At 47.7% G+C, this 27,819-nt stretch overlaps 2 protein-coding genes across 8 annotated transcripts; one reads left to right on the top strand and one right to left on the bottom strand.

The window, feature by feature from the left end:
- Positions 1 to 14,491, top strand: GTF3A (general transcription factor IIIA). The gene is made up of 10 exons (XM_055543124.1): positions 1 to 17; positions 4,656 to 5,178; positions 7,073 to 7,173; positions 8,688 to 8,784; positions 9,623 to 9,711; positions 11,332 to 11,405; positions 11,572 to 11,652; positions 12,259 to 12,488; positions 13,417 to 13,470; positions 14,092 to 14,491. The coding sequence occupies exons 1-10, from the start codon at positions 1 to 3 to the stop codon at positions 14,242 to 14,244; spliced, it is 1,419 nt and encodes a 472-aa protein (XP_055399099.1). The 3' UTR covers positions 14,245 to 14,491.
- MTIF3 (mitochondrial translational initiation factor 3) lies at positions 13,483 to 27,124 on the bottom strand. 7 transcript variants are annotated; one of them, XM_055542489.1, is made up of 6 exons: positions 26,495 to 27,101; positions 23,471 to 23,635; positions 21,600 to 21,673; positions 16,811 to 17,256; positions 15,481 to 15,638; positions 13,483 to 14,550 (listed from the first exon to the last, which is right to left on the bottom strand). In XM_055542489.1, the coding sequence occupies exons 4-6, from the start codon at positions 17,253 to 17,255 to the stop codon at positions 14,332 to 14,334; spliced, it is 822 nt and encodes a 273-aa protein (XP_055398464.1). In that variant the 5' UTR covers position 17,256; positions 21,600 to 21,673; positions 23,471 to 23,635; positions 26,495 to 27,101; the 3' UTR covers positions 13,483 to 14,331. The 7 variants fall into 7 exon arrangements, with proteins under 7 accessions (XP_055398464.1, XP_055398468.1, XP_055398470.1 ...); XM_055542493.1 differs by lacking the exon at positions 26,495 to 27,101 and adding an exon at positions 26,081 to 26,459; XM_055542495.1 differs by lacking the exon at positions 26,495 to 27,101 and adding an exon at positions 25,926 to 26,064.
- Positions 27,125 to 27,819: the final 695 nt, after the last annotated feature.

Here is a 27,819-nt window from a genome sequence, read left to right as displayed (position 1 = left end):
ATGCATCTGGAGATCAGGTGAGACAATAGTGGAAGGAGATGCAGACAGTGGGGGTGAAGAAAGATGGATGGGTTTCACCCTAAGGAAAACCAAGGAGCCATCCAAAAAGGGGCGAATGCTTCTGCTCATCTCTGCCAGGAGGCAGGGCGGCATCTCTGTGGGCTCGATGAGAAAAGCTGATGGAGGAAATTATCAAACACGAACATCTTGCATGGGCTGCAGATAGAAACTGTGAGCACTCAAGCACCTGACCCCTGTGAGTAATCAGACAGCAATCAGGCCCTGCTCACTAGATGGAATCTGGCTGCTTCCGCTTAGATGGATCTGAAGCGGGTGAGGGGTTGACTAAGCGCTGGCCCTACCCCGGCCCGGCAATTACAGCCGCAGGAGAACACTGCAATCAGGCTAAAGCAAGAGGAGGGCTAATTGGAGCAGCCAGGCTGGAACTGCGTGGTGAGCAGGCAACCAAGTGGGGTGATCTTGGATCTCCCGCTGGTCACTGATGGTTCCAGGGAAGTCGTGGGGGGAGGGGACGGTCCAAGAAACAGATGCTTCCAGAGGGCGAGGACTCTGCTGACAGAGGAACAGCTGGGAGCAAGGGCAAAAGAGCAGATGACGCCTGGGGACCTCTCTTGACTGCTTAGATGATCAGTGACCCCGGAGGCTCCCTGACAACGAGGAGATGGCAGTATCGGGGATGTTGGCCGATGGGCAGAATCTCTCTTGCTCAATCCTACCTTGGTCGTCCTTGGGCTGACCTTGGTTCAACCCTTCACTCACTTTTTGTTTGAGCCAGTGTTTGAGAACCTAGTGTCATAATAGTTTACATAAAAAACAGAGACACTACTTTGCCAACAAAGGTTCATATTATCAAAGTTATGGCTTTTCCAGTAGTCAAGTATGGATATGAGAGTTGGATCATAAAGAAGGCTGAGCGCTGAAGAATTGATGCTTTTGAACTGTGGTATTGGAGGAGACTCTTGAGAGTCCCTTGGATTGCAAGGAGATCAAACCAGTCAATCCTAAAGGAAATCAATCTAATATTCCTTGGAAGGACTGATGCTGATGCCTCCAATACTTTGGCCACCTGATGCAAAGAGCCAACTCATTGGAAAAGGCCCTGATGCTGGGAAATAACTGAAGACAGGAGGAGAAGGGGACGACAGAGGATGAGATGGTTGGATGGCATCACTGACTTGATGGACATGAGTTTTGAGCAAGCTCCAGGAGTTGGAGATGGACAAGGAAGCCTGGCATGCTGCAGTCCAGGGGTTGCAAAGGGTCGGACACGACTGAGTGACTGAACAACAACAGCACTTCATGGTTGGCAAAGGTGCTTTACATGTATTTTCTTGTTAATCTTCACTGTCTCCGATATAGTATTACTATGCTCAATGGGCTGATGAAGAAACCAAGGTTCAGAGAGGTCAGTCAATTGACCAAGTTCCCAGGTGATGCCCATAACAACTGTGTGAGGAGAGAAGGAAAACAAGTTGGGAAGAGGTTGCCCAAAGTCATACGCAAGTAGTTAGTCACAACTGGGGTTGAATCCAAAGGTCTTCTTCCCCACGCCTATAAAAGAGGAACAGAGAATTCCCTGGTGGTCCAGTGGTTAGGACTCTTCGCTCTCACTGCCAAGGGCCTAGGTCCAATCTTTGGTCAAGGAACTAAGATCCCGCAAGCTACATGGCGTAGTCAAAAAAATCCATCAAAAAAAAAGGTCAGAGCTTTAAGTTTAACATGGGCTTCAGGGATGATGCCCTGGTGCCTTGCTTGATCTGCAAGGACAGTGGCCCTGGCTGACTGTCTTGGCTGTGCTGGACTGACATGAGAGAAGTAAACATTAGAAGAAAAGAATACAGTTGGGATTAAGGGACTGTATACTGCAGGGAAGTCCATATTCGAGCTGTTTTGTCCACTTATCACCATACCTATGTGCATTCTTTCATGCCCTGTATCTGACTTTTGATAGGAAGACAGTTGTGTGGTGGTTGGATGCTGGGTCAGGGTCCCCCTCTTGTCAGAACCCTCTTTATTCAGCTGTTGTCTCCTAGGGGTGAATTCAGGACTATTGGAGTTATGTGTCGTGTGATGAAAGACTGACTGTGTGTTAGTCAATGCTGGGTAACAAACCACCCCAAAATTTAGTGGCATAAACCAACACACACCTATTATCTTACCATTTCTGCAGGTCAGGAGTCTGGGTGTGGCTTACCTAGGTTCTCTGCTTCACGGTCTCTCCCAGGCTGCAAAGAAGGAGGCAGCCAGGTTAGAGTCGCATCCCAGGGTCTGGCTGGGGCAGAATCTGCTTCTAAGCCTACACGGTTGTCAGCAGGATTCAGATCCTCCATGGCTGCTGGACCGACAGCCTCAGTTCCCTATTGGCTGGAAGGCCATCCTCAGTTCTTTGCCTTGTGGGTGTCTCCAGCATGGCAGCTGTTTTGTCAGAGTGCACAAGCCCAGAAGGGAATGAAGGTCTGGGAGGAAGATTGAAATCCCATTATTTTGTAAACCTAACCACATCCCATTACCTTTGCCTTATTCTATTAGTTGGAAACAATTCACGGGGTCCAGTCTACCCCAAGGAGGGGGTGATTACACAAGGATGGGATACCAGGAGCAGTGATCACAGGGGGCCATCACAGAAGTCTGTCAACCCAGGGCACATGTAAGGATAGAAGGCATAAGCCAGCACAAGGTGGGGGAAAATATTTTTCAATTTTTTTTCTATAAAGATTTATTTATTTATTTATTTGGCTGTGGTGGGTCTTCATTGCTGGATGTGGGCTTTGCCTAGTTGAGGCAAGCAGGGCTACTCTTTGTTGTGATGCATGGGCTTCTCACTGCGGTGGCTTCTCTTGTTGCAGAGTACACAGGCTCTAGGCTTTTGGGCTTCAGTAGCTGCAGCATATGGACTCAGTGGTTGTGGTGCATGGGCTTAGCTACTCCATGACATGTGGGCTCTTCCCAGACCAGGGATCAAACAAGTGTCCCTTGCATGGCAAGACAGATTCTTAACCACTGGACCAGGGAAGCTTGATTTTTTTTAATTACTTTTTTAAGTTGAGCTCTGAGCCAAGCACTTCACATGAACTGACTGTCTCATATAAACCTCACAACAATGCTCTGGCATACATATCGCTATCCTCATTGCACAGATAACACAAAGTTCAGAGGAATTAAATAACTGTCATGAGGTCAAATAGTAAATGCTACAGACAGCAAGCAGAGTTTAGGTCTGCCAAACTACCAAGCCCATTCTTTTAACCACCACCTTCACTGAGTTGCCTTTTTACCTGTGCACTTGAACATCTCCTACCTGCCTCCTTCTTGCTGTCCTGTGGTCACTCCCTAGAGCCTGGACCTCCTATTCTGCTGATAACAGTAGCCTCTCAGTCTTCCTGACTCCAGGACTTTCTCTTCTAATCCTACTATAGACACTCTTTTCCTTCAGTACCAGTGTTAGAAGGTATAAGGCATGCTGGATAATGGGGAGAACTGAGGTCTAGAGAAGTCTGGGGAGGATTGATCCTGGACACTTTTCTGGTGGGATCACAACCAACTGGGAAAGGCCAGTGCTCTCTCACTATAATACCTTCCGTCAGGGGATCTGAGCATGAAAACTTGGGTATGGAAAAGCACCTGGGAAGAACAGATAGTTAAGGGGATGGGAGGCATCGGGAAGGCAGAAGCAGAGCGTGGGACTTGGCATGTGTCAGGAGAATGAGAGGAGGGAGGATGTGGAAGAGGTTTACCATACACCTCACCACTTCCAGGGCGCAGTGGACATAGATGAGACAGCCAGAACCACCACCGGGGGATACCATGTGCGATGTTCACAGTCATAGGAAGGATGTGTGTGGACTTGTCCCTGGAGAGGGCTGGGTCAGCAAAAGAGAAAAGCAGCATGTGAAGGCATGTCCCAGACACCCTCTCCCAGTCCTCCAGACACCTGACAAGACAGGCTATTATCCTCATGGAAGCCCTGGCTGGCTTTCAAAACTGCACTTCTTTGCAGGGTTCATCACCTTCAGACAGGGCTTGCTGAATGATTCAGAGTGATGAAGTTTGTGAAAAAATACACACCTCGCAGAACATCACACAATCCTGTCATTGTTATTCTCCTCCAAGGATGTTCTTTAAATATGTGGTCCCCCAGGAACCAAGATATCCATACCATTCAAGCCTCTGAACAGAGCTGCTCAAATTCCAATTTGTATCAAATCACCCATAGATCTCTCGGATTCCAGAAGGTCCGAGGTTCCCATTTCTAATGATGCTGCTACTCCAAGACCACACTCTTGTGCGACCAAGCAATTGAGCAGTGGTCCCAAATTTGTCTGCACGTTGGAATCACTTGGGGAATTTCCAGACTGTGGATTCTCGTTTTCCACCGCCAAAACTGTGATTTAATTGGTCCGGGATATGTGCTGGACTAGGAAGTTTTAAAATATCTCCACGTGATTTTAACCAGTTTAGGAAGGAGGCACTATCCCGGAGACTGCGGAGGAAAGTTGTAAGAGCTTGCAGGAAATTAATCCATAAAGAAGGCAAACCCAAAATTTAATAGTAAGAACTGGATAGTTTGGATGATGCAAGGTTAGTACTCTGCAAAGGGTGGTGGCAGATGGAAAATACATATAAGCAGTGCTTAGGGGTCCATGGAGGACCCATGACTCGCGGGCGCCTTTTGCTGGGGTAGGACGAAGCCCTGAGCCCTTCATTCCTCGCCTCCGCTCTGCCCGGGGAGGGGTAGAGACGCGGGTAGCCGAGAGGGCTCCCCGGAGCATACGCATACGCGGGCCCGCGCGGAGTCTCTCGGAGCATGCGCGAGCGCCACGCCGGCGCTCCAACCCCGCCCCTCCGGGGTCACGCTCCCGGAAGTGCCGTGGGCCCACGCGTAGGGTCCGGGGGAGCTGTAGGTGGTCAGCGGTTCTGCGGCACGTGGGTCGACACGTGGCGGAGCGCTTGGCCCAGGGCAACCTGGAGCCTCCGGGCTCGGTGGCTGAGGCGGTGTCGTCCCTGACTATCGCCGATGCATTCGTTGCAGCCGGCGATGGCGCCGCCTCGCCGCCCCAGGCGCCCCCTCGGAGGTTCATCTGTTCCTTCCCCAACTGCAGCGCCGCTTACAACAAGGCCTGGAAGCTGGACGCGCACCTGTGCCGGCACACGGGGGAGGTAACCGGGCTGCGGCCGCCGGGGGCGTGGCGTGCTGGCCTCCGACCTGGGGCAGCCAAGGCCGCCGCCCACTCCTTAGGTCAGGGGAGGATCGAGGACGAGGACGCAGAGAGGTCGTTCTAGGACCAAGAGATACCCTTGTCGTGGGTCCAGGGCTCACTAAGCAACGCTTTAATCTTTGATCTTGAGTGATGGCCAGCCACCGCCTCCCTAGAACTTGAAAATACTTGCAAGGTTAGAATACCCTCTCCCACCCTCACCCCTCTGGTGGCTCAGATGATCAAGAATTCGCCTACAATGCAGGAGACCCGGGTTCAATCCCTAGATGGGGAAGATCCCCTGAAGGAGGGCATGGCAACCCACTCCAGTATTCTTCCCTGGAGAATCCCTTGGACAGAGGAGCCTTGGTGGGCTATAGTCCATGGGGTCGCAAAGAGTAGGACACGATTGAGTCGACTGACACTTAACTTTTTTCACTTTTCACCTCCCCAATCCCACCCCAATTGGCCTTCAAAGGCCCCGCCTCCTGGGACTGGAATGGCGGGAGAACTTCTGAGTCCTAAGGGTCTGCAAGCAGCCTGTGTTCATTCATTCGTAGTTCTGCACCATTCTAGCCCGGAGAGCTGCAGACCCGACAGGCCTGGCTTCTGGTGTCACGGACCTTACGGTTTAATCCGGACAGACCGAGGAATAAGTAGGAATGCAGCACAGTGAAGAGAGGGCTTCTGGAGGGCGGTGGGGAAAGCCCTCTCTTAACCTGAGTGAGAAGGAAAGGTTTCCGCCCTGCAGACACTTGAGGGAAAAATAGGGCAGGCAGAACTGCCAAAGGAGTGTGTGGTCCTGGGGGCAGACTCCGGGCAGTGTGGTTGGGTGGGGGTACCATCCAAGGGGAACCTAAGGGGCAGGCCAGGAAGGTCGTTTGCAGACCAGGGTGCAGATGGCTTTAGAGCCTGGGTTTTGTTTTGAGGGCTGTAGGAAGCCTTTGGGAGGTCACAGATGAGGAAAGGACATCTCATGGAGGCCTAGGAATCAGTCCGGTTTCCTGGGTTTTTACCTTTCCTTTTAGACTCCTGGACTGTGTTTAGGATATTGGCACTCCCAGCTTCCTTCACGCCGGCTGGAAGACTAGGAGCCACGTCATCCCACATCCCACACGTCAGTTTGACAGCGTTTTTCGAGCCTCCTCCGTGCCAGGCTGTGCAGAGTCCTGTGTAGCTGCCTGGCAGCGCAGTTCTTGTCTTCCTGTCCACCTGCTTTGCTACCAGTACTGTCATCTGAGGCCTCGGTGCCTCCTTCCTGCATGGTGGTGGGGCACGTTTTCTGTAGTTCAGTACACAAACTGGTTATGTGGGGGACCCTTCCTCCCAGCTCCTGGGTCCCTAGTGGTGGTTACACGCTGGGCCGTAAGCTCTTCTGGGTGTGACACAGTCCTCTGTAGCTGTGCCAGACATTCCCTGAGCAGATGATGGGCTTGTCCAGGATGACACAGAGCCTGCCCTGGACTCTGAGCAGATGAGAGGATGCTGGGGAGAGGAGGCAGGACCAGTGGACATGGACTGTGCTGATAGCAGCCAGGAAACCTTTGAGGGGGCCACTGCTGAAGCTCAGTGTAGGTCAGGAGCAGCTTCATGACGCTGTAGTGTTACTGTGGAGGCTGACCCCCTTTCTCATATGTTGCTGTTCCTAGGTCAGAATCTGCTGCAGCAACCTTGTGAGCAGCTGTGGCAGTTTGGTCATGTAACCCCAGGCGGCAGGTGCTCAGCACTTACTGGGTGGAAACCACCTCTGCAGACAGAGTCCAAGGCTTTGCCCATCACACAGATTAAGGCTTTAAGTAACACCAGAGTTACTGACTGGGACAGGACTGACATTCTTTTTATTTCCTCCCTGCTAGAGACCATTTGTTTGTGACCATGAAGGGTGTGGCAAGGCCTTCATCAGGGATTACCATCTCAGCCGCCACGCCCTGATTCACACCGGAGAAAAGCCCTTTGTGTAAGTGGGGAACTGTCTTTGGGCCTTGAAGTGGGTTGTGTTTGGCACAGAAAATTGATCAATGACTAATGAGATCAAGAACGTGGGGCTTCTGCATCTCCTCAGAGGAGATTCAGTTTGGAATATGTGGAGGAGAGTCGGGGTTTTGTGTGTCATTGTGTGTGACAACTTCAGGGGTGGGTTCATCCGAAGGTCTCTTGAGTCTGATCCTCTCAAACGCTTCCCTGGCAGATTGAGGGCTCTGCATCCTCAGGGCCTTTACGAACCAATCAGCTGCTGGGATAACAGACATAAGCATGAGAAAGTAGAACTGTAACAGTTTATCTTCTGCTCCTCACCATGCCAGTATTAATTACATTCTACTCAGAGTTACTCCCTATCTCTGAAAGGGTGGATATACTGTTTTTCTTTTAAATCGACTATTTTAAAGCAGTGGATCTAGAATTTGGGGTGCCTCAGAATCACCTGGAAGGCTTGTTAAAAAGATGGAAGAAGCCTGCCTGCTCATCAGGAAGGACCAGTTAAAGTATATGTATATCTATATGGTGGGATACTATACAGCTATAAAAAGGAAGGCAGGCATTCCCTGTGAAACTTGTAAGAAAATCTCCAGGGCTCATTAATTGAAAAACCAAGGTTCAGAAGAGGGTGTTTATCAGGCTACCTTTTTGTGTGTCAAAAAGAACCTGGAGGGTAAACAGGAAGACCTCTATTTGTATTTGCTTCTGTTTATATAAAGAAATCCTAAAAGTTATAGAACAAAACTTGAAATATTCTTGCCTGTTTTGGGAGCAGTGGGAGGCCTGGGTGGGTAGGAGGCAGGGGTGAAAGGATTCGTGCATTTGTGTCCCTTTTCATGCTTTTTGGTTTTTACTTATTAGTGAAATGATGGCTAAGATGAGGGCTTGTAAAGGAAGCCATGCTTCATCCATCAGATTTATGAAAAGTCATCACAATAAAAGCACATATTTTTTAAAAAGTTCACAGAGAATTTAGATAATTCAGGATCAAGATATAGAAACACTTGTGAAGGAGACCTGTCCCAGCTTGGTGAGATGCTAGAGGGCACAGTAGTTATGGTTCCGCTCTGTCTGCTTTTTGCCTCTAATGATAAACTGAAACCAGTTGTTTTTGAGGTCTTTTTGGAAGTGCAGTTTGTAGAGACATTTCAAGCAAAATTAAAGTGATCAAATTCTAAATTGAGAACAGTTTCAACGTGATTTAAGTCTAAGCAGGCTGTGGGCTTTCGGAACTAGTGTTTCCACCTCTCCTCGGCCGACTGTACATCTGCTGCACTGTGCTTAATTTCAGAAGCCTTACCGAAAATGCATTTTGTTACATGAAATCAAACTGAGATGCCTCCATGGTATGGCTTAACACTTCAAAATTTGTTAAAGAATATTTTATACTATATATCAGAGTAGATAGCTTTTATAAAGTGGGAGGAGGTAAACATCTTAAAATTTCTCTTCCCTCGGTTTGTTAATATTTTGGTTTATACAATTTCATAACAGTTGTACAGCTAATGGCTGTGAACAGAAATTCAACACAAAATCAAACTTGAAGAAACATTTTGAACGCAAACATGAAAACCAGCATAAACAATATACAGTAAGTATGAATGATTTTATATGCTCAGATTCCCTAAATTTTATGTTTACTGCCTGTGTATCTAAAATGTTCATCAGCTAAATTTTGTCTGTCAAATATCTGAATTTAGTTTGACACTAGCTATAATAATAATATCATAATATTGGTATTGGTATCATTTTGAAAGCAGACATTCTTTGCTAATTGTATTGTTGGTTCAGTTCAGTTCAGTTGCTCCGTCGTGTCCGACTCTTTGCGACCCCATGAATCGCAGCACACCAGGCCTCACTGTCCATCACCAAGTCCCAGAGTTCACTCAAACTCATGTCCATCGAGTTGGTGATGCCATCCAGCCATCTCATCCTCTGTCATCCCCTTCTCCTCCTGCCCCCAATCCCTCCCAGCATCAGGGTCTTTTCCATTGAGTCAAATCTTCACATGAGGTGGCCAAAGTTCTGGAGTTTCAGCTTCAGCCTCAGTCCTTCCAATGAATACCCAGGACTGATCTCCTTTAGGATGGACTGGTTGGACCTCCTTGCAGTCCAAGGGACGCTCAAGAGTCTTCTCCAATACCACAGTTCAAAAGCATCAATTCTTCAGCGCTCAGCTTTCTTCTCAGTCCAACTCTCACATCCATACATGACCACTGGAAAAAACCATAGCCTTGACTAGATGGACCTTTACCAAATGAAACATTGTTTGCTGTTTCAAACGTGCTACTTTTTGAAGCTTCTTGAATTTTATAGTAAATGGGTGAAAGAAGGAAGAACATAACTTCTGCAGTATTTTTATCTTTAAAGGATTCTGCTATGAACTGTTCTTTGATTTTTTCCAAGACTAACAAACCTCTACTAAACAGTGCAGTTTTGAAGGTTGTGAGAAGACCTTTAAGAAACATCAGCAGCTGAAAACCCACCAGTGCCAGCACACCAACGAGCCACTGTTCAAGTAGGTACTTTGCATGGGTGAAAACCTCTTCAAGCTCAGGCAGACATAAGATTAAAATGCACAGGTGGCGTGCGCATGCTCAGAAACAGTTTCTTAATCAATGTTTTCCTGTTGAGTTGTACGGTCTATGCCCACGTATATATTGGGGCATTTCAGAATATGCTAAAGTATAATAAAACTAGATGTATAATAAACCCTTTAAATCATTGGTAAGTGTACAAGTGGAACCAAGGCATTTACTGGACAAAGTCATGTTACCGTAATGGTTACTTGCTTGTGCGTTACCACACTGTGTTATAATTTGCTTCATTACCTTGCTCTTTGATACATAGTGTGCATTTCTCTGTCACTGTAACGATTATAATGACAAATTTTCATCTTACTGCACAATCAAAATGGCATTGATAGGAATGAACTCCAGAGGCTGGGCCTGACAGGGAGGTTGGTCACTCAGGCCCGGTGCTCAGTTGTATGACCTGTACCTCTCAACTTTTGCCCTATCTGTTAAATATATGCGATGTCATTAAATGCTTTTAAATCTAAAAAAAAAAAAAAAAGAAAGAGTAATGTGTTTCAGAATCATTTGTGAGATTACTACAGTTGTGGTTAAGCTTAACTATCTATATAGAGCCTGTTGAATAATAAGAAATGTCCTTATGAGGATGCTGAGTATTGCTTTCCTGTAGAACAAAGGTAACTGAGCTTAGCCTGCATCAGAAGGGGTTTCAGGAAGAAGAGGGGACTGGACACGTTGGCAGAGATTTGCAGAGGGTGCCTGCCTACGGCCGCCCTGCAGAGCCCAGGCTGATGGCTGTGTGCGAGCTGAGCTGAGCTGCCTGCGCCTGTCTCAGCTCACGGGCCCTGGGCCTGGGACTTGCAGTAGCAGCAGTGCCGGTCCCTGCTCGCAGCCCTGCTGCCTCTTCTCGTGCCGCTGGTGGCCGGAGTGCAGAAGCGGTGTGCTTGTTATGGCTCCCCAGAGGCAATGCATCTACAGCCCTGTTTTCACAGCATCCCGTGGCAGCAGCATTAAGGAAACCAGACACAAACGATTCAGGATGGCTTGGGTATTTACCCCAGCTATCTTTCTCTGGCCATGGAGATGAGGTGTATTGACCAAAGTACAAAGATGGAAACAGTGTTAAATTTGATCACATAAGCATTAATAAAAAACAAAAACAAACTTTTTTTTCTGGGTTTACTCTGCCCAAGGCTGGTCAAGTGACTTGCATCTTACGTGCAACTAGGTCTGAATTTGCAGTCCCAATTTTGTGACTGCTCTGGTTGTAGGAGAGGGGCTTTCCTGAGAGGGGCTCAGACGGCAAAGAATCTGCCTGCAGTGCAGGAGACCTGGGTTCCATCCCTGGGTCGGAAAGATCCACCTGGAGAAAGCAGTGGTGACCCCCTCCAGTATTCTTGCCTGGAGAATCCCATGGACAAAGGAGCCTGGTGGGCTACAGTCCATGGGGTCACAAAGAGGCAAACACAACTGAGTGACCAACGCTTTTACTTTAGTTGTGGGAAGAGGAGACTGGCAGGGTAGGACAGCATACTGTTTATTTTAGTAGTTAGTTCTCTCTGCGAGTGGGTCGATCAGCTGACACTCATGTGTTGTTAACCCAGGTGTACCCACGAGGGATGTGGAAAACACTTTGCCTCCCCCAGCGGTCTGAAGCGGCATGGGAAGGTCCACGAGGGTAGGTCCCTGTGCCCACCCTGACAGGCACAACAGCCGTAGTGTGTGTAATACTCTGATCTAGCTTGTTTTTGATAATAATCATTTTCCTTTCAGTTTAATTTGATTGTTGTTTATACTGAATATTCACAAAAGACAACATACCAATCTGTTTGTTTTTTTAATAGGCTATATATGTCAAAAAGAATGTTCTTTTGTGGCAAAAACATGGACAGAGCTTCTAAAACACATGAGAGAAACCCATAAAGGTAAGGCCAGCACAGGGGACATGATAGAAATGTAATATCTGCTCCTGTAGAACTATTACACATGCTCGGGAAAGTAATAGATTATCATCTATTACTCTCTGTAGTATGTCTCTGTAGTATGTCTTGTTAAGCGCTGGGTCCCTGGGTATTGGACACATGATCAGAGAGACCCGTAGCCCCAGGTTCAGGAGGAGCTGGGCCGGGTCTCCAGGCCTGTGCTCACCTGGCATCTTAAAGGCTCCAGCGGGGGAGGCACATGGGGAGGCCCTGGCTGGAGTCTGTGGGGGCAGCTGGGAGCGTGCCCTCTGTGCCCGAGGACAAGGGAGTAGACGGGTCTGTGTAACTTGCTTCCCTGCCCGCAGCCCCATGCAGAGAAGCCCTGTACTTAACAGGGCCGGGGGACCGTGTATCACATAGGAATGTAGAAGAGCTAAGGCAGACCTTCAAGAAGCAAGCACTGCAGTTCGCTTCCTCCACCCGACATTCTGATTAGTGTGTTGTCATCAGGCTTCTGGCGTTGAACCCATTACTTGATATATTCAGTGTTTGCTTTTTCTCTATGGTTAACGCCGGGGACATGGGCTCCCCTTGCTTCTGCTCCCCCAGAGGACATAAGGTGTGGCGTGTGCCAGAAAACGTTTAAGCGCAAGGACTTCCTGCGGCAGCACATGAGGATGCACGCCCCGGAGCGGGACGTGTGCCGGTGTCCCCGGGCAGGCTGCGGCCGCACCTACACCACCGTCTTCAACCTCCAAAGCCACATCCTCTCCTTCCACGAGCAGCAGCGCCCCTTCGTGTGCGAGCATGCCGGCTGCGGCAAGACCTTTGCCATGAAGGTGAGCCCTGCCCAACTGCCCGCCTCAGGGGTGGGGGGCCGCCCTTGGGGTCTGCATCTTTTCTGCCAGGCTCCTGGGAGATGCAGGGGCTGGAGGGCGGGGGTCTGGCCCATCATTCTGGCTCCAGCGGGAGTGGTTCTCCACCAAGCTGGGCAAACACCAGATGGGCCCCTGCTCCTGCCCCTTGAAGTCCAGCCCTCAGCATGGCTGGAACCTGCCAGAAATGCACATCCAGGCCCCGCTGCAGACCCACTGACTCAGAAGTCTGGGGGATGGGTCCACTCATTTGTTTTTTAACCAACTTCCCAGGTGATTCTTAGGTGACTAAATTTGAGACCCAGTGGCCAGTGGCACCATATGCATACTGTTAAAGAGTCTCCTGATGTCCTGGGTGTCCTTTTGAACTGCAGTGGTCTGGGGATTGGGAACTGGGTGGGGTCTGAGAGCTTCGGGATATTAGTCCAGATTTTGAGAGCAGGACCCCGACCCTGTGGACCCGTGCCCAGTTGGTGCTGTCACAGGCAGTGACTGAACTACAGTAGCCAGTGGAGGGTGAGGGTCGTGGTCAGCGACAGGGCGGAGACCAGACCTGGGCCACACTTTCCAGGGGTGTTGCGGGTGCTATAGACACCGGGGTAATTAGAAGAGTCTCCCTCCTTCAGCTCAGAAGAGTCCATTCAGACCTGGCCCCCTCCCACCCCTGCCCCCTCTGCAGGCGGGGACCACACACACTCCTAACCTGGGTCCTGCGGGAAGGCAGGGATTTCAGTGGAAGAGGGAGCAGTGTGCTCCAGTGCTGGAGGTCAGATCCCTCCACAGAACAAAACAGAAAGAAGGATGTTGGTTTATCTGAGTAACTCATGGGACTTGAACAGACTCCAAGGGTGTCTCACAAATATACTCACTGTCTCTCTCTCCTTCACCGCAGCAGAGCCTCAGCAGGCATGCCGTTGTGCATGACCCCAACATGAAGAAAACCAAAGTAAGTTGAGACTTAGCATGCTATTAATTTTAAAACATGAATTGCTTAAACCAGATGCTAAATATGCTATTTGGCATATTTTCAACTACTATTGGTTTGGAGCCTGTCGGCCTATCGAGGCGCTCACGTGGCGCTCGCGTCCTTATTTCCGAGTTTTATTGTGTGCTGCAGCAGTCGCATGCCTGACAGGCGTACGATTCTGATAGTTTTGATTTTGAATTAAAGTTAGTCATCCCTTGGTATCCGTGGGGAGTTGGCTCTGGGACCCCCCAGGATACCAGAGTCCGCAGGTGCTTGAGTATATGTAGGTTTTCGACTGTGCTCGTGTCCATGTGCCTAACGCCCTGCCCGCCTACCCGAGTTCCAGGGCCATCTGTATTTGCATGTAACCTCCGCACATCCTCCTGTGTACCATGAATTATCTCTACGTTCCTTATGATACCTAATACAATGGAAATGCTGTGTAAATTGTTGTCAGTGCACGGCAAATTCAAACTTTGCCTTTTGGAACTTTCTGAATTTTTCCTTTTTTAAAAACACTTTGGATGGGCTGTTGGTGGACCCAGCTGCAGAACTTGCAGACATGAGGCCTGACTTGCTCTGTCTTCCTTATTCCCTAAGGTGAGGCCGTCTCGTAGGAAGCGGAGCCTGGCCTCCCGGCTCAGTGGGTACGTCCCTCCTAAAAGGACACAGGGCCACGCTGTGCCTTTGCCCATGAATGGGGAGCCGCTGAGCTGCATGGAAGGCCACGTACTCTCCACGTCACCATGCTGACCACAGCTGCACACCCGCCTGCGCTGTGTGGAGGACCACAGACCAGCCACTGCAGCTCTCTCCCCTGGAAGCATGTGTCTATTAAAGTCACTGGGGCAGGACACCAGATGCTCCATCCTTCCCGTCTCCCCCGTTCAGAGCATCTCTTCTTGGGGTGTCCGGAGCTGCTCTCCACGCAGCCTCCTCCTTTTTGCTCAAGGGACGAAGAACACACATCACAGCCTTGCCTCCTCTGATGGGCTGTGGCCGGGATGAGAAGGTTGCAATTCCAGACATGGTCTGGACGATTTGATTACACATCTCCTCCTAGAAGAGGAAACAAAAGGCTAGTATAAAACCAGCACCTCTGATTCTTTCCAGTGTTCATGCTTATCTGATACCCATAAAAGCCAACATTCTTGAATTTCTATATAAGGGATCTGCTAAGTCAAATCGTATAGACCTGGTTAAGCTGATCGAAAACTGTACAATAACCAGGTGGTTATACAAACTCCATGTAACTAGTCCAATGCACTAAAGGCTTGATAGTTTTGAATCCCCTATCATGACACTGAGAGGCTGTTTGACCCAAACCACCCTCTCACAAAAAGTGAAAGTGGTGGGTTTGGGCACTGGCAGGGTCCCTTATCCCCCTAGCTTGTCAGCTCGGTGCTGGTCCCAGCTGTCCTTCACAGAGTCACTGAGGTGGTCAGAAAAAGACACACGGTTCTAGAGATTCTGGGTGGACTGAACTGGGCCCAGGGCCTGGGTCATTCTAGTCTGGAGCTAGGGCTGAAAACCACTGGAGTAAATGCTGCCTTTATCTGCTGCTGTGTAACTCCAAAAGTGAAATCCACAGATCCTCCACAGACTTACCCTGGGACTGTAAACTAACACTTTCTAGAAGAGTTTGACTTGAATGCTTCTCAGAGGCATTTATAAACAGGAATCGGACTTAAAAAGATGAACCCATACAGTCTCTAGTTTTCTTATATAAATGTTAGACCCTCTACAGTCTGTGAAGTAGAATAGTATATAGCCCTTAAGTGAGAAAGTAGTGTTCTCACATGGCGAAGTACTTAACGCTACAGTGGGAAAAAAGTGTGTACATTTTGCATTTTGAAAACCCAATTAGAAAGCTGCCACCAAGACTGGGCGGAATTATTACTTTTCTCTGCCTTTACGTTTTCCAGGTTTTCCACAGCTGTATTTGTAAGTTCAGAAAACAAGCAGTCGCTCAGGCCTGTCTTCACTTACCATTTTGTCCTCGGGCTCATCTGCACTCTTCCCTTTCTTTACTGTAATCTGGACTTTGTACTTTTTTTCGATCCAGTGCTGAATCTGTTTACTCTTTGTGTCCAGATCATGTTGTCCAATATTTGAAGAAAAAGTCAGCTCCTTGGTCAGGGTGGGTCCTAGGTTGAAAGAGCGAGATCTGGGGCTAGTGTGTGAGGCCTGTGTTTATCACACGCGCGTCCTAAGGTCTACGCTGCTACAGGCCCTCCTGTCTGCCTGGTTTTAACATTTTCACCCTCCAGTTAAATAGAGGAGACGGACACAAGGTGAAATACCACTTTTGCCAAGTAAGAGTACCTAAACAGGGAATGCTTCTGTTTATCATTACCATTGTTTGATGAAAGAACAAAAGAATGGTCCTTTAAAGAGAACCAGGTACTTTTTTTTTTTTATTTTGGGTGGTGTTCACTGTACTTTTTCTTTATCCTTTTTTAATTTAAATAAAAATAATTTTCCTAAAAAGATACACCTCCTTGCTTCTCACAGCTCCTACCAGCTGGTTAGAGTCCTCTGTTAGCCCTTCTGCCACCTCTGAACCAAGCTTCTCAGGCTGTTCACCTTTTTTTAAATGTGATGCAGTTTGATGCCCTTAGCACTGCAGCGGGCCTCTTCTGGATATTTTTTGTTTTCTAGTCAATATCCCTGTTGCTAGATGTGTTGTCCAGAGAATCGACACATTCTGACCTCTAGTGATCAGCAGTTACTAGCCATCATGAAAAACAAACCTCTTCACTTAATTCAGCTCACGGCTTCTGTAAGGTTTAAGTGACAAGTTGGTAAAACACGTTGAGTGTTCCTACCCTGACTATCACAGTGGGCATGGGGGATGCTCTGGGGATGACTTCAGAGTTAGGAAGAGCTTCTCTGTAATGAACTGCCTGCCTCCCCTTAGGGATAAGAGGAGAGAAGGAGGAGGGGACCCAGGGCAGGCGATAGGCCAGGACAGGACTGGGAACTCGTCCCCACCTCTCTCACACCTCACCCCATGCGGCGCTCTGCGGTCCCAGCCCTGGGAGGCCCCACCACGGTCAGAGGGGAAAAGAGCGCCCATCGTTTGGCGGTGGTCGCCTTGTCTGTCTCTCATTTTACACAGGGGTAAAGGAAGAGATGATGGATACAGAGTAGTAAGGAGAAAAGGAAAAGAAGTAAGTGGATGAAAAACACTGGACACAGTAGTAAAACCGGATTCCAGTTACTCACTGCCTGTTTTTACAGGCACTTGGCAGATGCCCGATTTAAACTGCAGATCTGCCGGCCCGAGGGACATGAGAGCAGAGAGCAGGGTACCTACCCGGCTTGGGTGCGGCCCTCTCTGCCTCTCTGAGCCGCAGCCGCTCCTGGTGGATCTGTGCGCCTGTCAGGAGCTGGTACTGGGGGGGCTCCGCGCTGGCGTCCCGCTGCACCAGCCGCAGGCCCCGCTCAGCCATGAGCCTGATCACGTTTGCCCGGTGCATGTGGCCCAGGTCGTTGCCCTGCTCGTCCAGCACGTGAATGATGCGCTCGTTGATTTTTCTCCCAACACTACTGAAAGCCGTCGCGTTCTTTTTTTTCTTTGTCATCTCATCCTGGGTGTCTTCAGTGCTAAAAGTTTTCGCGTGAATGAGGCAGGACGGTCTTGGGGGCTGCTGTGTGGGCACTGGCCCCTGTAAGATGTATTGGCCCAAACATCTTCTAATGCAGTAATTCTCAGTCTTTACCGTTTGTAATGTTAACTTCTTGAGGAAAAGAGCAGCCATCCTATAAAGCAGGGAGAAAAGATCGTTAAAACCCAGCCGTTGATTCCCGCGGGTTGGTGCTGTGGCGCACGGAGGCGGCTGGTCAGAGGTGAGGGAGAGGACGCAGTGCCTCAGACAGCGCTTCTCGGGGAAGCTCCCAGGTCTCCTGCTCGAGCATTGCCGGGGTGTGTAAGGCTGGGACTCCCTCTGGTCCGACTTTGATCCTCCTGGGCTGTGTATCCCAGCCCTCTTGCCCGTCACCACCGCACACACCCACTGTTGACCAGTAAATCGCACAGGAAGTGATGGGAGGTGCGTGCTCTCACTGCCCTGCCCCTCAGGTACCCAGGTCGATCCCTGCAACGCCATCCCTGCAGAGGTAACTGCCTGCCCAAGCCCAAGCCCTCCACCCAGGCAGCACCCTCGGGTCAGCACGTGCAGGACTGAGTTCCACCTGCCCTCCCGCCCCCAGCTCAGGCCTCCTGTTTCTATATCACACACACACTTCATGTGTGATACAGAGCTAAGTGATCCCCAGACAGCTAAGTGATCCTTGGCCCTTCTTTTTCTCTTAGCCGTTCATCAGCAGATCCCGTTGTTCCACCTCTAAAAGCCACCAGGACCCAACCACTCCCCACCCCCTCCCTTGCCGTCACCCACCCCCAAGTGCGGTGATCACCTCTCACCTGGGTCAGGTCCCAGCTCCCGACTGCCTCCTGCAGCTGCCCTTGGCCCTGATGACCATCACCCATGCTTAAAGCACGGACATCAGACAATGGCCCCACTGTGCTCACAGCCCTCCAGGGCCCCCGCCTCACTCCAGAGCCCTCCCCCACCCCACCCCACTCCGCCCACAGCACCCAGCCCACCTCCTCCACTCACTCTTCCAAGCTTGCAGCTCCTTGCTGTTCTTGTAAACACTGTACACACACACCCCCACCCCTATGTGATCCTTTCCCTCAGATAATGCAGCTTCGTTCAGTTCTCGTCCACTCTATAAATGACACACCCCATCCTTGCAAACCCATCACTTTGCCCTTTAAAAGCATCCACTGCTGACATTTATCTCCACACAACGTTCGTGATCTTCCCTCAGTAGAATGTAAGCTTCATGAGAAAACATGTCTGTCCGCTGGGTTAGGAGCGCGGCAAGGAACCCACTGGTTCTAACCCAGCGCCTAGAGTCTGTCCCAGAACATGCAGCATCCTCAGTATCCTCATGGGGCCGATCCAGGGCCCCCGGAGACACCCAAATCCACGGACACTCGAGTCCTGCATGTAAAACGCTGTGTGTTTGCATGTAACCTGTGTATATCCTTCCACATGCCACATCGTCTCTAGGTTCTTACAAAACCTAACAGGGGAAATGATATGTCAATAGCTGCCTGGCATAGCAAATCAGTCTTGCTTTTTGGAACTTTCCAGAGTTTTTTTTCCCTGAGTATTTTCAGTTATGGTTGGTTGCATCCATGGATGCAGAACTGGTGGACACGGAGGACTGGCCATACGTGCTGAATGAATGTGTGAGTCAAAGGAGATGGTCAGGAGGGAGGCAGTGTCCGCAGGCATTATCCCGGGCCTTCAGGTGCATCACCCCACCCGCCACACAGAAGGCTGCTAAGTGCACTATCTGTCTATTCTAGAAATGCTCAACTTTCCTCCTTATATCTTCTTCCTTTATCCAAAACCTAGGGTCTTTTTACCCAGGAGTATTCGATCATATCACTGCGTCAGCTTCTTCTGATGATCTTCTATAGTACCATGAGAAAATATTGTCAGATTTATGAATAAATCTTGAATAAAATGACCCATGCTTTACCAAAGAAGAAAACAGTTCCTAGCTGGCATTTCAAATGTCCACCACCCTCCATGAGATCTGTGATGTTTCATCCATGGTGAATGAGGCGCCTGGAGTCATGCAGAAGGACCCCACCTGCAGACGCTGCAGAGGCCCCAGGACTGGACTGAAACTGGGTTTAAATAGCTGAGCCACATCAAAAAGTCTACAAACAATAAATGCTGGAGAGGGAGTGGAGAAAAGGGAACCCTCTTACACTGTTGGTGGGAATGCAAACGGGTATAGTCACTATGGAGAACAGTGTGGAGATTCTTTAAAAAACTGGAAATAGAACTGCCATATGACCCAGCAATCCCATCACTGGGCATATACACCAAGGAAACCAGAATTGAAAGAGACGTGGACCCCAATGCTCATGTTTACAATAGCCAGGACATGGAAGCAACCTAGATATCCATCAGCAGATGAATGGATAAGAAAGCCGTGGTACATATACACAATGGAGTATTACTCAGCCATTAAAAAGAATGCATTTGAATCAGTTCTAATGAGGTGGATGAAACGAGCCTATTATACAGAGTGAAGTAAGTCAGAAAGAAAAACACCAATAGTGTGTATTGATGCATATATATGGAATTTAGAAAGATGGTAACAATGACCCTATATGCGAGACAGCAAAAGAAACACAGATATAAAGAACAGACTTTTGGGCTCTGTGGGAGAAGGCAAGGGTGAGATGATTTGAGACAATAGTATTGAAACGTATATTACCGTATGTGAAATAGATCACCAGTCCCAGTTCGATGCATGAAGCAGCCACTCAAAGCCAGTGCACTGGGACAACCCTGAGGGATGGGATGGGGAATGAGGTGGGGGGGGGGTGGGGGTTCAGGATGGGGGCACATGTACACCCATGGCTGATTCGTGTTGATGTATGGCAAAAATCACTACAATACTGTAAAGTAATTAGCCTCCAATTAAAATAAGTTAATTTTTTATAATTATAATAACTAATCATAAAACACCATTAAATATATACCACTATGAAAAATTAAATAAATAAATAGCTGAGCTACTTACTGCTCAACAGCAAACAATCAGACACTTATTCATGGAGGAAGCCCCCAAAGCAAAAAAAGCAGAAAAGTCTGAAGACGCTGGAGAAAACTTCTATTTATCATGAAAAAGCACACATGCCCTGTGTGATCAATCAGCAATCCATTATGCAGAACAAGGGAGCAAATAAACTAGGCACAGGAAAAAGATGGATTTCAGAAGAACCCTGGAGTTTTCCTAAGACTGAAGACAGTAATTTTCTCTTCCCTATTCTTCCTAATTATCATTCTCTAATTTTTATAAGGAGGGGGTATTTTTTATACTAATAAATTCTATGTATTTACAAAATAAAAACTGTTTCTGAAACATAACATAGTTTTTTTAAAAAGCTTTAAAAACACTTTCCAAAAAGAGGAAAAGGTAAATAGTATATTTACCTTTATTTTTTTTAAAGAGTCTTTGCTGCTGCTGCTGCTGCTGCTAAGTCGCTTCAGTCGTGTCCGACTCTGTGCGACCCCATAGACGGCAGCCCACCAGGCTCCCCCGTCCCTGGGATTCTCCAGGCAAGAACACTGGAGTGGGTTGCCATTTCCTTCTCCAATGCAGGAAAGTGAAAAGTGAAAGTGAAGTCACTCAGTCGTGTCCGACTCCTAGCGACCCCATGGACTGCAGCCTACCAGGCTCCTCCGTCCATGGGATTTTCCAGGCAAGAGTACTGGAGTGGGGTGCCATTGCCTTCTCCGAAAGCGTCTTTACCATTATTCAAATTTTTAAAGGGTTTAAACCTTCTTGACTTACACAGAAGTTATGCTTCAATACTAGCTGAATTTTGACTTTAGATCAGCAAAGTTGAAGATATACACATTTCTTCAAAATAAACTTTACATAGATAAACATATAAATACAGAGTTAGGGGGGAAAAAACCTGTGATATTAAATGTGAGAGACAAATAACAAATTCAAGTCATTAAGAAACTTTTAATCAGGAAAATTCTCAAACACGTACAGAAAAAAGAGCAAAAGGAAGCCCAAAGCATCCATCGCTCAGCTCCCTGACTCTCAGCACGCCAGCCAACGTGCTTCCTCTCCACAAACAGCTGCTCCCTGGACCCCAACATCCAGTAAGGACTTCACAGTAAATCCCATCTCATCATTAGCCAATTGAGTACATCACCTCTAAGAGCTGAGGACTTGCTTATCTTCTGAATAACAACAGTACACATCCCAACTAATAATCATTCCTCTACATCATCAAATATCCAGGCTTCAGATGTCCCTGGTAGTTATCATTCTGTTTATGTTTCATTTACAACTTGATTGCATGAAGAGACTCTCACTGGCCAAATGTGGGATCATTTACACATCAGTGACTGAAATTCATTTCAACACACCAACCATGCAAAAATCCATGAAAAAGAAAGACAGTTTGCCACAACTCTACGTGACTAATACCCTGACTCCTTACTTTGGAAATTGGTCATTAAAGAAAAAGAACTAAGTATTTATCCTACCTTTTTAGGAAGAACTATAATCATCCCCAGTCGATGAAGAAAAGTATTCTTTAGAGGAGAATGCCAGCTAATATCTGGAGAAGAAAAGTAAAAGGTAATTGAAAACCACCATTTTCCCAACTCCAATCAGACCACTGATTCAGGCTTGTTGTTCAATTTCTAAGTCGTGTCTGACTCTTTGTTCAGGCCTAGATGGTTGCAAACATCATTAGGTAAAAGGCTGATAAGGAAATAAGGAGTTCATGGGGTGCCAAAGGGTGACCCAAGGTACACTTCCAAATGGAAGCAGGAAACACATGCTCCAGCTGTCACCCCATAACGGGTCAGACTCAGCACTCTGACACCCTAACACTTGTCTTTTCGTGGGATGGGTGATCCTTCTGTGAAACAGGCCTGCCCAAAATGGCTGAACCGGAACAGCATCAAGCCTCCTGGTTTTCAAGGATGTAAGGGCCAGACTCTGAGAGGAACAAATCAGATGACACAACAAGGAAACCACTGACAAATCCAGACTATGGGACAAGACCTCTGGCTTTAAGCCTTACAAAAAAATCAGTGTCACTGGGAACTTGAATTAAAAGACTAAGGAAACATAATCATAAAATTCAATGATTGAAAAAGAAACAATTAAAAAGACACATGGGGATAAGGGAGGAAGAACTACATATGGCCTAAATTCATGATGGATTAGACTATCAGAAAAGTACTATTTTCTCAGCCATGAAAATGGCATTCTTAGGAAATCTTAGGGAGTTAGTCACGACATCTGCTTCCTTATTCTGAAATGGTTCAGCAGCAAATAAATGTGATTATGGCAACATCTGCAGAAGCTCAATTATGCTTGTATGAGTGCTTAGTTGTTAGTCTTTCAACTTTTCTATGTTTAAATTTTTTTTTCATAATTAAAAAGTTCATTTTAGAAAGAATCAACAACCTACAGGGAGGAAAAAATTCACTAGTCATGCCAATATGACTATTCCAGTCTGTGTAATTGTATATTTACTGTAATTTAATAAACTGGCACTCTGACTTTATGTATCCTTAACAAATATTTCTTTCATTAGCTGTAAGTCTATGTTTAAGCAGAGCCTAAGGAACTTTACAAACTTAATGGTCTGACTTTTTTTTTTTTTTAATTGCAAATTGCCTTTCTTTCTCCATCTGGTTTTCATCAGATCAAGTCCAAAAGTGCCTTACCTGGTAAATGGTGATGATTTCAGTTTAAGGTAGAATGTGTACAATTTTCTGCTAACTGAAGTAGCTAAAAGCTAATGTGTATTTTGGAGAAGGGCTCTCAGAAGCTTGGGGCCCACCTGCATCATCTGGGGATGCTTTTTCAGAACCCACGATGTGTCCTCACCCCTCTCCTAGTTAACAGCTCCAGGGTTAGGACCCCCAGAAAAATATGGCATAAGAAAGTGAGTAATAAAGCATTACAGTATAAGTGGATTCAAGTAACTTACGCTGAGATGTCTTGGGCTACCCTTAACCTTTCAAGACTGATGCAAAATAGGAAGCCTGTTTCTCTGATGAGATGTCTTTGTCAAACATATAACAGCCTGACTGAATCAGATCTATCAAAATGAAAATGCTTATGTTCTTAGGACAATACTGGTACACTTGGTCACTCCCACAACTACTGTTTCTGAGACATCCAAATATTTTAAGAGCCAGTTACCTTAAAGCCAGTTACTTAAAATGCACAATTTGATAGTATGAGATATCCATTTCTGATTTTGTATTTATTCAGACCTTACTGAAACCATGCTGTGCTGTATTAGCTGCATCTACTGGTAGTTTTGATTGAGTAGCTAACTCCACATTCTAGAGAGAAACAGAAGGCTTCTTTTTCACTGTTGTTCTTTACTTACTTGGGACAGGATCACTGAAAAACTCCACATCCTCTGAGCACTGGAACAGACTGACAGGTATCCCCAGAGCCCGTCTCCTCTGGTCGTGGCTCCTCTTCCGCAGCTCCTGCTACTTTCTGTCCTCACTCCACTTCCCGGGGCTCTTCTGCATCATCCCTGACTGTCCTAAATGATATAAGAAAAAATGTCAAGTTACATTATTCCAGATGTACACAACAGGGGAATTGTGTTTGATCCATATATTTCATAAGAACTGGAATGTAAACATTTAGCCATAAAGTGGGCAGTCCTGAAATGTGTGGCACTTCCTTGTGCTGCCTGTAGGGCTGCATCCTTCACACTGTCACATCAGTCTTCAGTTGTCTCAAAGGAATCACATTCTTTGAGGACTATTACCAAGTTTAAGCTTGTACTGCTCACCACACGACAGACCAACAAATCGACAGACGAGTTGTTGGGACGAGGAATGGTGACTTTGTTTAGAAAGCCAGCAGACTGAGAAGATGATGGACTCGTGTCCCAAAGAACCAACTTCCCTGAGTTAGAATTCTGACTTCTTTTACATGAAAAGGGAAAGGGGTAAAGTCAGGTTCCAGCCAGACTCCAGAGGGGATATGTTAATTTCTTCCTCCTTGCAGCCATTCAGAGGTGGGACTGGACAAGGTGTTTTCCGGGACCTGAACAAAGGTATTTGAGCTTCACCTGGGAGGCAGGGTTTCTAAAGATGGACCACTGTGTAATTTAAGCTTGCAGGCAACATTTCTTTAATGATTAACTGGAATACAGTGGCGCTTCCCTATTATAAGACAACTTTCCCCAACTTTCATTAAGAAAATGCTTAAATATTCAGAAAAGTTAAAATATTATACAGTCAACACCCCAATACTCATTCACCTAGATTCCACTGTTGCTCTCCTTGGTATATGTATATTTACTCCTCTTTCCATCCATTTTATTATGTTTTGATACATTTCAAAGTAAGCTGCAGACACTGCTACACTTCACCCTCAAATACTTCAGCAGGCATATCATTACCTAGAGTTCAGTATTCATTTACAACTCTTTTGAGACAAAATTTACAAACAATGACATGTACAAGTCTTAAGCATATAATTTGACAGCACCTCTGTAACCAAACTCCTATCAACTGATGAGATGAAGATAACTTCTATTTACTTGTTCACTCACTGCTTTTCTTTCCTACATAGCTGATATTGTATATTGATATCTATTATTTCCTGGGAGATTGGAACAAAAGTTACATGGATTCTAGTGGACTAAAATATTTATGAAATTAATTTTTCCAATTCTGATGACTTTTAAGAAGCCTCTGTCACGTCTTCCAAAGGAGTTTCACTAAGTCCTTCTGCCTGCAGGCCTGCCCCCTGCCCCATGTGCCCGCTCTGGTAGGGGCTGAACACTGCAAACCCCAGGCCTGCAGGTTGCTGTCTGCTGGCTCTGATTTTGCACAAAGTATTCTCCATACCGAGATGGGCTGTTTAAGAGCTAGAATAGTGACTAAAAACACTGGAAAAAGCCAACATAATATCCTGGCTAATTATTTAGCCACATTTCTTTAGCCATAAAATTTTAAATTTATTTTTTAGTTATTTTATTGAAATAAGCATCCAGAAAACATTTTTTAAAAAGCTTTTAAATCCTGAGTTCAAGACTCAATACTAAAATATGTACTAAATCCTGTATATTATTCTTCTAATCTGTCATCTCACCTTCCAGAACCCCCATCTCAGAGACCAGCATCTTTTCCAGGTCTGCTCTCCAGCACTCCCACAGCTAATCCAACACCAAGGCTTCTGAATGTTACTTCCAAACATCAATCAAATCCACCTACTTCTCTCCATGTCCATCGCCACCACCCTCCTGAGGACATCTCCCACCATCAGTCTCCTAACTAGGCTCTTGCACCTTGAACTCCTCCCCTCTGTACTGCTGGTGATGGCTCCACACGCAGTGCTCGCCCCCTTAAAACTGCCTGCAGACTAAAGACCTACAGTTCAGGAGGCCAAAAGGCCCTTCCCGCCTCATTCCACACCAAGTTTCCTTTATGCCTAAACCACACTGGCCTTGCTGATCTTGAATGCTCTTCCCCGCTGGTTTAGGGAACTCCCTTCCTGCCGAGCACTGTCTTTCTCAGGACATTCCTCTGATCATCTCTAAGACTAAGCCAGATCTCCTCTGAAAGCGCCCCCGGCCCAAGCGTCCCCGCCCCCCCGCATTTGTTTTTCGAGGTCAACGGTCAAATATTTCCACAGTATAACCTCTCTTTCCACGATTATAATTTTGTGATTATTACTGATTCTCTCCTTCACTAGACGGTGAGTTCTGTGAAGCAAGGAACACACGTGGCATACCCTTCCCGGAACCGCGCCTGGCACAGTAAAACCTCACAGCTTGCCCTCGGAACTGCGGCTATTCAGTAAGAAAATGTTTTTACTTTTTTCAAGGAGCCCTATGCCGGGGAGCCCAGTAAATGATAAAAGGGGGTAAAAAAAGAAAAAGAAATCCCAGATGGTTCGGCGACTTTCCTCCAGCATCCCTCCTTGGGCCGCCGCGGACAGCAAGGGTATGCAGGTTTCTGCGCTGTCTCACCTGCCAGGCGCTGAGCCAGGGGCCGAGGGGCGGGGCTACGCGCGCCAAACGGACCAATCAGGTGCGCTTGCGATGGCCACGCCCACCCACGCGCTGCGGCGCGCCCGGGTAGGAGCCAGGCGTAGCAACGTCCGGCGTGCGTGTGTCCCCGTACGTGCGCCATGATGGCCGGACGGAAGACGTAAGGGCCGGAAGGACGGGCGCCCGGCCTAGCCAGGGCTCTAAGACAACTTTACACCAAGGCCGCAGTGCGGCCGCACGGCAGCGTCTGCAGTCCGCCGGCAGGTGGGCGGCATTGGCCTTCCAAAAGGACGACGACACGGCCGAGCGCTAGGCTGCAGGCCCGCCCCTACGACCCCGTGTTCCCGCCGCAGGTCCCCTCACTCGCGCAGCGCCCCTGGCCTTTGGCTTTACCTGTACCGAGCCGCTGATTGATGAGGTTTGGCGGCAGCAGCCCGCAAGCGGGCTCCCCGGTGAGACCCTCTTCGCCTTCCGTAGTGGGAGGGGCCTCGACTCCCGGCTTTAAAGGGAAGGCGACGTTAGGAGGAGAGCGTTTCCGGCTGGCGGCTTCAAGTCCTCCGACAGAAAAGGGCGCGCAGTGGCCGCTTCCCTGGCTCCAGCCGCCGCAGGTGGTTCGGCGATCGGAGGCCCGCTTCCCCTCGATCCCTTACGTTGGCGCCGACCTCAGTGTAGCTGCGTGCCCAGTGGGCTTACAGCTTGCATACGTCTTTCTTATTTAATAAAATACTACTTTGATAGGATGGTTAATCAGTTCAGTCCAGTTCAGTCGTGTCCGACTCTTTGCGACCCCATGGACTGCAGCACACCAGGGCTCACTGTCCATCACCAACTCCCGGAGTTTACTCAAACTCATGTCCACCCACTCGGTCATCCTCTGTCATCCACTTCTCCTCCTGCCTTCTATCTTTCCCAACATCAGGGTCTTTTCCAGTGAGTCAGTTCTCATCAGGTGGCCAAAGTTTTGGAGTTTCAGCTTCAGCCTCAGTCCTTCCAATGAACATTCAGGACTGCTTTCCTTTAGGATGGACTGGTTTGATCTCCTTGCTGTCCAAGGGACTCTCAAGAGTCTTCTCCAACACCATAGTTCAAAAGCATCAATTCTTCGGCGTTCAGCTTTCTTTAGAGACCAACTCTCACATCCATACATGACTACTAGAAAACCGTAGCTTTGACTAGACAGACCTTTGTTGGCAAAGTAATGTCTCTGCTTTTTAATATGCTATCTAGATTGGTCATAACTTTCCTTCCAAGGAGTAAGCGTCTTTTAATTTCATGGCTGCACTCACCATCTGCAGTGATTTTGGAGCCCAGAAAAATGAAGTCAGCCACTGTTTCCCCAGTCCTGGGTGTTCATTAGTAGGACTGATTTTGAAGCTGAAACTCCAATACTTTGGCCACCTGATGGAAAGAGCTGACTCATTTGAAAAGACCGTGATGCTGGGAAAGATTGAGGGCGGGAGGAGAAGGGGACAACAGAGGATGCAATGGTTGGATGGCATCGCCAACTCAATGGACATGGGTTTGGGTGGACTCTGGGAGTTGGTAATGGACAGGGAGGCCTGGCGTGCTGCAGTTCATGGGGTTGCAAAGAGTCAGACGTGACTGAGTGACTGAACTGAACTAAACTGAGTTGGTCATAGCGTTTCTTCCAAGGAGCGAGCGTCTTTTAATTTCATGGCTGCAGTCAGTGACAGTGACAGGATGGTAACAAGCTATTT

The sequence above is a fragment of the Bubalus kerabau genome, chromosome 12, assembly GCF_029407905.1.
Source record: "Bubalus kerabau isolate K-KA32 ecotype Philippines breed swamp buffalo chromosome 12, PCC_UOA_SB_1v2, whole genome shotgun sequence".
Taxonomy (NCBI): Eukaryota; Metazoa; Chordata; class Mammalia; order Artiodactyla; family Bovidae; genus Bubalus; species Bubalus kerabau.
The sequence above is the reverse complement of the archived record's forward strand: the minus strand, read 5'-3'. Positions and strand labels throughout refer to the sequence as shown.

Coding starts and splice junctions, on each gene's coding strand:
- GTF3A (XM_055543124.1), top strand. Junction 7,174..8,687: donor ACCGGAGAAAAGCCCTTTGT/GTAAGTGGGGAA, acceptor ATTTCATAACAG/TTGTACAGCTAATGGCTGTG. Junction 8,785..9,622: donor ACCAGCATAAACAATATACA/GTAAGTATGAAT, acceptor TCTACTAAACAG/TGCAGTTTTGAAGGTTGTGA.
- MTIF3 (XM_055542496.1), bottom strand. CDS start 17,255: ATGGCTGCTCTTTTCCTCAAGAAGTTAACATTACAAACGGTAAAGACT. Junction 15,639..16,810: donor GAGGGCCGCACCCAAGCCGG/GTAGGTACCCTG, acceptor CTTTCAACCTAG/GACCCACCCTGACCAAGGAG. Junction 14,551..15,480: donor ATGAGCCCGAGGACAAAATG/GTAAGTGAAGAC, acceptor TTCCTCTTCTAG/GAGGAGATGTGTAATCAAAT.